Source organism: Nerophis ophidion, linkage group LG08 (genome assembly GCF_033978795.1).
Source record: "Nerophis ophidion isolate RoL-2023_Sa linkage group LG08, RoL_Noph_v1.0, whole genome shotgun sequence".
In the NCBI taxonomy this organism is placed as follows: Eukaryota; Metazoa; Chordata; class Actinopteri; order Syngnathiformes; family Syngnathidae; genus Nerophis; species Nerophis ophidion.
This window is the reverse complement of record NC_084618.1, coordinates 57,539,711-57,549,503: the sequence shown is the minus strand read 5'-3', so window position 1 is coordinate 57,549,503 and position 9,793 is coordinate 57,539,711. Positions and strand designations below refer to the sequence as shown.

At 40.7% G+C, this 9,793-nt stretch overlaps 1 protein-coding gene across 3 annotated transcripts in view; it reads right to left on the bottom strand.

Annotated features, from left to right (window-relative positions):
- Positions 1-836: 836 nt before the first annotated feature.
- LOC133558007 (testis-expressed protein 2-like) overlaps positions 837-9,793 on the bottom strand; it is a 55,772-nt gene continuing 46,815 nt past the window's right edge. For 2 of the 3 annotated variants that reach the window (XM_061909057.1, XM_061909058.1), the window contains 4 exons: positions 7,617-7,742; positions 5,928-6,137; positions 5,667-5,787; positions 837-5,593 (listed from right to left, as the gene is read on the bottom strand). In XM_061909057.1, the coding sequence (XP_061765041.1) occupies positions 5,438-5,593; positions 5,667-5,787; positions 5,928-6,137; positions 7,617-7,742 (613 nt within the window). In that variant the 3' untranslated portion in view covers positions 837-5,437. The remainder of the gene's footprint in view (positions 5,594-5,666; positions 5,788-5,927; positions 6,138-7,616; positions 7,743-9,793) is intronic. The other variant, XR_009807882.1, reaches the window with a different exon arrangement.

Below are 9,793 nucleotides of genomic sequence, written 5' to 3'. Positions count from 1 at the left end.
GATCCTTTTTCTACGTTCGCTGTCGGGACATTGTTGATGATGCTGTTTTCTGTTCACTGGTGACTACAGACGATCTTTATCCATGTTACGCTACTACTATGTGGACGCCGTCTGCTCCACATTACCTGTGTGTCGTTTGCTGGGTTTCAGCAGATTGTTTTGTGTCTTTCATAGCCTCGCCTTTTTATTTTTTTGCCTCTTTAATTAATGAATACTCCTTTTTACCTGGTGCTGCTACCTCGTAACAACCAATCTGCGTCTTCCATGATGCATCGTTTATCAACGCTCGACACACTGTAATTGAAAAAGCAGTTATGGAATGTCCATAATTGCTTTCAATTCATGCCATAACTAATTGATAAATGGAAAAGACAAAACACCGTCAGACCAGAATAACATGTTCATGTATTTCTATTTTTACTTCAGTCGTGCTACAATCTTTCAAATTGCAGTTTTACTGGTAGAAAAACTGAAAATATGTTTTCAATGGGAGTTTTATGTTGTGTGGGGGTAGTTTTATTACATTTGGAGAGTTGAGAATGTCAGTTAGTTTACAGTATATAAGTACTGTGATTGAACTGCAACCAGTCCCAGGGTGTACCCCATCTCTCCACTGAAGTCAGCTGGGAAGGGCTCCAGCTCACCTGTGACCCTACTAAGGATAAGCAGTATAGAAAAAGGATGGATGTATAATCAGAACCTACATAGACATTAGCTCTATGTAGTGTACTGTTTTACTTGATGAGCTGTCTCCAAACATGTGACATACCCTACACCCGTTCAATCTCCTTCTAAAACCCCTGGGAAAATGATGGAACCACTTGACTCGGAGGATGTTCATTCAGTTGTTTAATTTTATAGGGGAAAAAAAGCAGAGATGACACAAAATAGTCGTCATGGCAATTTTCCGGATTCAAGAAACAATAAAAGTAATCAGGAAAATAAATTGTGAAGGCCAGTAACAGTTTCATTTTTAGATCGAGCAGAGTGCAAAAATGATCGCACCACTCAATTTTGAAAAATATATTATAGAATCACCCTGTAAATTTTCCTTTCCAAAGCTGACACCTGCATCAGATTACATCTGTTCATTAGTCTGCAGTTAAAAAGGGGTGTTTACACTTTGGAGAGATGTTGCGTCAGGTGGATTGACATGAATTGTGGCTGTAACACGTGAGATGTCATTTGAAACTAGGCCAGCCGCAGCCAACTTGGGTGGGGTGACCTGTGACGAGTGGCCCCACGCAGCCCCACGTGCTCTCCTGGCTGCGTGGGGCCACTGGTCCCTTGCTCCCTGCAGGGTGCCGCAACTGCTGTTTTGGGTTGGGCTCTCTGAGTTGCTCGGGCTGTTCTCTAGCTCCCACATACACTGGGAGACAAATATATTGTACATAGAAATACACATTTGTAGTCACATAAATGCAATTATTCATACATATATACAAAACCCAAAACCAGTGAAGTTGGCACGTTGTGTAAATCATAAATAAAAACAGAATACAATGATTTGCAAATCATTTTCAACCTAAATTCAGGTGTTCTGGGTATTTGTTCTGTTGTGTTTATGTTGTGGTACAGTGCGGATGTTCTCCCAAAGTGTGTTTGTCATTCTTGTTTGGGGTGTGTTCACATATTTGTAACAGTGATAAACTTCATTATACGGCCACCCTCAGTGTGACCTGTATGGCTGTTGATCAAGTATGTCTTGCAGTTACTCACGTGCATCCACATATGTCTCTTACGGTATGTAATTAAGCTGGCACGCTGTTAACATGATGTAAAGTCGAAAGCGAGGACGTTGTAGAGGGCGTTAAAGGCCTACTGAAATGAGATTTTCTTATTTAAACGGGGATAGCAGGTCCATTTTATGTGTCATACTTGATCATTTCGCGATATTGGCCTATTTTTGCTGAAAGGATTTAGAAGAAAACATTGACGATAAAGTTTGCAACTTTTGGTCGCTAATAAAAAAGCCTTGCCTGTACCGGAAGTAGCAGACGATGTGCTCGTGACGTCATGGGTTGTGGAGCTCCTCACATCCTCACATTGTTTACAATCATGGCCACCAGCAGCGAGAGCGATTCGGACCGAGAAAACAACGATTTCCCCATTAATTTGAGCGAGGATGAAAGATTCGTGGATGAGGAAAGTGTAAGTGAGGGACTAGAAAAAAACGGTACTGGACCAAAATGTCCTCTACAATGCGTGACGTCACGCACACGCGTCATCATACCGCGTCGTTTTAGCACGATACTTCGGCGCGAAATTTCAAATTGCGAGGTGGCGACTTGTCCAGGGTGTACCCCGCCTTCCGCCCGATTGTAGCTGAGATAGGCGCCAGCGCCCCCCGTGACCCCGAAAGGGAATAAGCGGTAGAAAATGGATGGATGGATGGCAATTTAGTAAACTAAACCGGCTGTATTGGCATGTGTTGCAATGTTAAGATTTCATCATTCATATATAAACTATCAGACTGCGTGGTAGGTAGTAGTGGGTTTCAGTAGGCCTTTAAAGGTAGTGCTTATTATATTGTTGACTGGATGAAAATCAGGACAATTTTTTGAATAACGCTTACCCCGAGAAATTGACGGGAGTTGCACTGAAATTCGGGAGTCTCCTGTAAAAATGGGGAGGGTTGGCTAGTATGTTGCTTGGGTCGGAAAGCCATTCAAAGAAGGTGAATTCATTAAAAAGTGCATTTTAAATTAAAAAAATAAAAAAACTTTTCTTGCGGCCCAGCCTCACCGTGTCTTCATCCAGTGGCCCCCAGGCAAATTGAGTTTGACACCCCTAGTCTATATTGTCATTTTTTTCGTTTCCCTCTGAAAAGTTTTGAGGGTAATCTTTCTTGCACCATTTTTGATTATCCTATTTAGTATGCCCCATTTTGCTCTCATGTTGTTGATGTTTTTGTCTAACAGTTGACTGTAGTGTTCTTTTCTACATGTGCATTGTATGCTAGTTTGCTTGATCTTATATTTTTTAATATACTTTGCCTCTACAGATCTTTGTGTTATAAATATTCAATACAGTGTATTTTTTTGTTGCAAGCATTGTTCAATCCCTTTGTCATCCATCGTTGTATTCTTTTGCTTTTTGCTTAATTGTTTCCATGGACAATGTTTGTCATAAAGTTTCAGGAAAGTAAAAATTTTCCATTAGTCTCATTTACATCATTTTCTCTCTTCACATTGTCCCAACTTTGTTCTCTTAGATCATTTTTTGGAATGGAATCATATTTTTCTTTGAAGTGTCTTTTCATCATCCATTTTTCTCCTCCTGTAATTTCCGTCATAGATTATGAAAACCAGTGGATGCTCGCTGATCTCGGTTATTAGCAGACTACTTGTAGACACTTGTTGACCGTTCAATCCCCACCTAGTACCAACCTCGTCACGTCCGTTGTGTCCTGAGCGAAACACTTCACCCTTGCTCCTGATGGGTGCTGGTTAGCGCCTTGTATGGCAGCTCCCTCCATCAGTGTGTGAATGTGTGTGTGAATGGGTAAATGGTGAAGTAGTGTCAAAGCGCTTTGAGTACCTTGAAGGTAGAAAAGCGCTATACAAGTACAACCCATATATTGTTTAATTTAGTGTTATTGTCAAAAACATTAGTAAAGCTATTATCGATAACTGTAGCAGAGTGACTTGTGATTCTGCTTAGCCTTGTGATTTTAGGATGTAATCTCATACTGTAAATTGTCTTTTGCTTGTTAGGGTTCAAAATGTAGATGTTTAAGTCACCGCATATAACAACTACTGTTTGACTGATATTAGTGAAAGTTGCCTTAATCCAGTCCTCAAATGCTTGACTGAGGTTCTCTGCATATACAGCTGATCAATAAATGTTTTCCATTTTCATGACATATTTCAATGATTTTACATTTGAAAGTATTTTCAATGGCAAATTACATATTTTTATCACGTAATAGTGCAAGTCCTTTGTCAAATAAATTGCAACTCCGCCCCTGTTCTTTTTGGATCTGTTGATATAGTTAAGTTCATATCCTTCTCGTCCTAAATCTATTCCTTTCGTAGCTTCCACCAATGTCTCTGATACGGAGTTCACTTTCAAGGGTCTGTTGAATTGTGCCAAAAAATGCACCATATTTTTGTAATTTGCATATAGGCTTCTGGAGTTGAGACGAATAATTGACAGTTTTTTGTCGGATTTAATGTTGTTAGTGTACTGTTCCTTTGTATAATATGAGCAATTCTCACATAGTGATTGTGAATAATAAGCAACATTCCCAGAAAGTGTAGTTCCCTTTGAAATTTGAAAATTTACTTGTGGTAATCATTTTAAATCACTTATTATTGTTACGGCTCAAGCACCCGCCCCAGAAATCAACACACCTGACACTGATGAGGACACCACACAGTACTTGGAACAGTGCGTCCTGCGTTCCAGTGCCAGAACGTAGCTACCTGTAGTGTACGGTAAGCCCACATGTCTCTAGCTTCCTTTTCCATGTACCTACTCGCTCTCTGTGTTACCCCTCCTCTGTGCTAATTGTGTCTTGTCCTGTGTCGTCATCCCTTAGCTCCTCTCTGTCTTTTAGATTTGAGATGTGTGTCTCCTCTCCCCGGACTTTCGTTGGACTTCTTGCTGCCTTGCGGGATCTTGACCTTTTGCCTGCCCACAGACATTGAAGCCTCTCACTTTTTTTAAATGTTTGTTTAATATTTGTCAACAGCCATTAACAAAACAGTGAATAATGTCATACCTATGTAAACATTTGCACACAGGAGTATGCCAATATAATATGTCATGAATGGATTATCATTATTAAAATATTAAAAGATAGTAAAATATGACTTAAAACTCATTTGTATACACTAGTCTTTAAATAGACCCCCCTTTTAGACCAGTTGATCTGCCTCCTCTTTTCTGCTCGGCCCCCCTCTCCTGTGTGGAGAGTTTATCAGGTGACCACAGATGACGCGTCAGGTGTTCAAAGTCAGGACCTGGCGTGGACCATTCATTTGTGCATCAGTTGGGGATGTCTCTGCGCTGTTGACTTGTCTCCGCTCAAGATGATCCCCTGCTGGCCCCACTATGGACTGGACTGTCACACTATTAACTAAATCCACTCAACATCCATTGCACCGGCCCCCACATCTGCAGTCCCCTCCAAGGTTTCTCATTGTATCCCACTAGGTTGAGTTTTTTTCTTGCCCTGATGTGGAATCTGAGCCGATGACGTCGTCGTGGTTTGTGCAGCCCTTTGAGACACTTGTAATTTAGGGCTATATAAATAAACTTTGATTAATTGATTGATTGACTTACCATTTAGAGCACAGTACTGTCAGTCCTGGTTATCAAAAGTCACCGGCAAGAGCATTTCCTCAAATAACCCACCTTCGAGTTTGTAAATATTAATATTATATGAGGAGTTTATGTGATTTTCATTGTTTCCTGTCACTGGTTATTTATACTAAGTCGTGCTACAGTCCAACTCTGTCGCAGTGACCTCAAGTGCGACTTGCTCGTCAGACTCAGTAGAGCTCTGTGGCGGCATATGGGGGCTGTCCAGGCCCGAGTGCATCATGGGTAGGTAGATGTCATCCATGTTTGGCAGGACAAATACTTTCTAGAGAACCCAAATAAAGTACATTAAGGGTAGTAATGCAAAACGTATTTTGCAACAGGCTGTATTACTTTACCTGGAACTCATCCTGTAGTTTTTTTTCAATCCATTCAGTCACATGACAAAAAGTCACCTCCCTCTCACCTAGTTTGGGTCGGACACGGAGATCCAGTTTGGGTGGTGTACAGAAGCTGTACCTGCATAGGACAAAATTATTTTTATTGAGCGTCACTGTCAAAATGTTCATTGCCGCCCATTTGTATCCTTGCTACCTTACTAACAATTCTCACAAAAGGTTGCTACCTTACTAACAATTCTCACAGAAGGTAGTTTTTACCATATTCTATCTGTAGGAGGCGGTGGGATGTTGACGACCAGAGACCCTGACAACTCTTGCACTTCCACTGTGAGCAGCAAAGGAGTGTTGGACATCTCCTCAAACTTCTTCTTGATGAACTCATTCTCTGCCGCCTTCTGAAAGTATTTGGATTTGGTAATTTTGTCCACAAATCTCAAAATCTTCCTTCCAGTCCTTCCGCCCCCTGTTCTGTGAAACAAAATTTAAAAAAAGAGGGAGGTGAAGGAACGTATTATTGTGGACGGATTAACTCTTGAATGCTCCGATTAAGAAAATAAAAGAGAGCAAGTAGGTCATTCTTCTAACCACCTGTAAATGAATAAAAGCAAAATGTTATTGTGTAAATCGTAAATATTTATCATACCATTTTGAGTCATCTATTCTTCTCAATTGCATTCCATTTTGGCGCCAAATTAGCATTAGCATTTAGCATTCTGTTTTTATGATGGTCATAAAAATCATAGACACCTGAAATCGGATAAAAGCTCATCTTTTTTTCTTTGGAATAATAAAAATTAACTTATAAAAAAATGGTAGAGGTGATTAGAATACCAGACTGTTTTCCCCCAGTTGCACTTTGACTTGATGCTAAATTAGCCCTAGCAAACACCACTCCAGTTCTGACATGGCTATATAATTATACTCAGCTGGAATCAGCAGTGGAGATCGTAAGAAGCACCAAGTTCCTGGGGGTGCAGATAACTGACAATATGACCTGGTCCCTTCACACCGGAGCTCTTGTAAAAAGAGTTCAGCAGCGCACGCACTTTTTGAGTCAGATGAAAAGAGCAGAGCTCCCTCCCCTCGTTCTCACCACATTCTACAGAGGCACTATAGAGAGCCTATTGAGCAACTGCATCTCTTTCTGGACTGGAGCCTGCAGTGCCTCAGAGTGGAAGTCTCTGCAGAGAGTGGTGAGGACGGCGGAAAAGATCATCAGGACTCCTCTTTCTCCTATCCAGGAAATCGCAAAAAGACGCTGCCTGACCAAAGCTCAGAAAATCTATAGAGACTCCTCCAACCCCCACAAAGGACTGTTTTCACTGCTGGACTCTAGAAAGAGGTTCCGCAGCCTCCGTAGCAGAACCTCCGAGTTCTGTAACAGCTTCTTCCCTTAGGCCATAAGACTTTTTGTAAATGTATGCTTAATTTTGAATAGGTAGAATGAACAAAAAAGGTAATAATTGGTGTACTTTTAATTGGACATTTCAGTATACGGGACATTCAATATATCGATATGGTGTACCGAGTTCCCACACGCTAAAAATTAATGAAGGACAGGAAGGATGAGCGGGCTCAGATAGCTATAATCACACATCTACCAAGGAGAAGCCAGAGCTCGAAAACCCTCATCCGTCATTGAAGTATTTTCTTTGGCCACACATGGCCGTCCCAGTGAGGCAAGTGGATAAGATGGAAGCGGCATGAAGCCATTGTTGTTCAGAAGGGATCAGCTTTCGTGCTACAAGCTGGAACTATTAATGCCGCACCCCAAGCAATATTGTTCACTATTTCTCTAAAAATAAAATAATTCAAATTGTTCAAACAGTTACTGTCCGAGAAACACACATAATTATGGATTACCACTAGACCCCTATTATACCGTACATAATGTACAATATTTGCCATTGTACTCTGTGTTGCTGCTAAGTTAGCATTGGCATTTACCCTTCTGGACCTTTTTCCCCAGCAGGCCCCTGGGGCTCAGAGAATAGCATCTCTTCTTCATCAGATGAACCAGCACTAGAAGACTCCTCATCACTGTCTGCCAACACACTTAGGACGGGTTTGCATCTAGGAAGACATGATGAAAGCTATTGATTATTTCAATTGAAGTTGAATTGCGGGCCTGAGAGGTTGATGCTTGTTTGACAGAGGAGCTTACAAACACAAATGAAAGTGTCTTGTTTGCAGGGAGAGACTTTGGAGCAGCGTGTGACTGCCGAGGATGTCAGACTTTGGCAGGACTTTTAATCCACACCAGTAAGCTTCTATGACAGCATGCTTGTGCTAATCAGTGCAGTGTGGGGCTAAGGGATGAGGTGTGTGAGTCATTACACCAAAAACAGTGCAGCATATCTATCAGAACTTGGTCTAGAATAAAAATAATGTTAACTCCAAGTTACATTCACTAATTCTGCAACATCTGACATGACAAAGTACCTGTTGCAAGTGTAATATTTGGACGAAAGTCTTTAAACACATCTGTTACACAATTAATTAATTCATCAGGAGTTGGTAGAGCCTGTAGCCTCACATCAATCACAATTAGAATAGAATAGAATAGAATATATCTTTATTGTCATTGTACAACAAAATTGTATGCAACCTAATTTAGTGCAAAATCCTACATAAAAACATAAGAACATAGATAAATAGATAAAATTGCATAAAAATACCAAGCATACAGCTCACATGCACAGTCATTATTGTTATCTTGTGTTCAGCGACACTATTGCTCTCGGGTAAAAAGTGTTTTAAAAACGGTTTGTCCTGCATTTTATTGTCCTGTATCTCCTGCCTGAGGGCATCACTTCAAAAAGTTTATGTCCAGGGTGAGATGGGTCCTTTATGATGTTTTGGGCCTTTTTGAGGCACCTGGCACTGTACAGTTCATCTAGGGAGGGGAGAAAGCAGCAAGGGATCTTCATGGCAGTTTTTATGACCCTCTGAAGTGCATTTCTCTCTGTTTATCTTGCAAGAGATTTTAGGTAATGTTATGCTTCCAATATTGTAGGAACAGCTTGTTGGAAGATCCTTTTCTGTCAGAGCATGTGTCCCAATTAAGATAGGTACTGAATTTCGGTAGTTTTATAGGAACCGACTGAATTCTGTCGGTACCTTTTGTTGCCTGTGACGTCTTGTCCGGTTGCAAATGCAGCTGGCTTAAACACTCGACGGACAAACAAGTTCAAGTTAAAGTTAAAGTACCCATGATAGTCTCACACACACACTAGGTGTGGCGAAATTATTCTCAGCATTTTACCCATCACTCTTGATCATCCCATGGGAGGTGAGGGGGGCAGTGAGCAACAGCGGTGGCCGCGCTCAGGAATCATTTTTGGTGATTTAACTCCCAATTCCAACCCTTGATGACGAGTGCTAAGCAGGGAGGTAATGGGTCCCATTTTTATAGTCTTTGGTCTCTTGGCCGGGGTTTGAATTCACAACCGATCTCAGGGCAGACACTCTAACCACAAGGCCACTGAGCAGGTAAATAAACACTTAGGGCGGACTCAGTCGGACTGTTTCAAGCTAATGTTGCCATTTTCCATGCAAACAATGAAATTATGCCTGATAGAAAACACTTGATTGTACAGTAAGGCTCCACTTTTCATAATGGGCTAGCTCGATGCTAATTAATATTGGAATTGCAATAGACATATTACTGATTATCAATAGCAATTTTACATGGCTTTTTCAACACCTCCAAATTTTGTATTAAAATCTACAATCAAGATGCACTTTACAATCCAACAGCTGGTGTGTAATAAGTACAACACTTACAGTATAAATGCTCTTTAGGGTGCAACAAAAGACTACCTTCAATTTATTGGCAAAGACTACTCCCTGACTAGGCAACACACTGTAACTGGTACACTACTGCCATCGGGCTTCTTAGCATTGCAACTGCATGCAAAGCCTACTATATAATACAGTACTTGCAAATGACTCAGAAGTGTAAGAAAACAAGATAAAGCAATTGGACAGCACAGTTATCATTATCAGCTCACTGTTAAATGTTACAGAAATAATTAGATACTATAAGGGCTGTCAAGTGATTTTCGTTTAAAAAAGATTGATCACATTTTAGAACTGTGATTAATTCTGATTAATCACAGGTT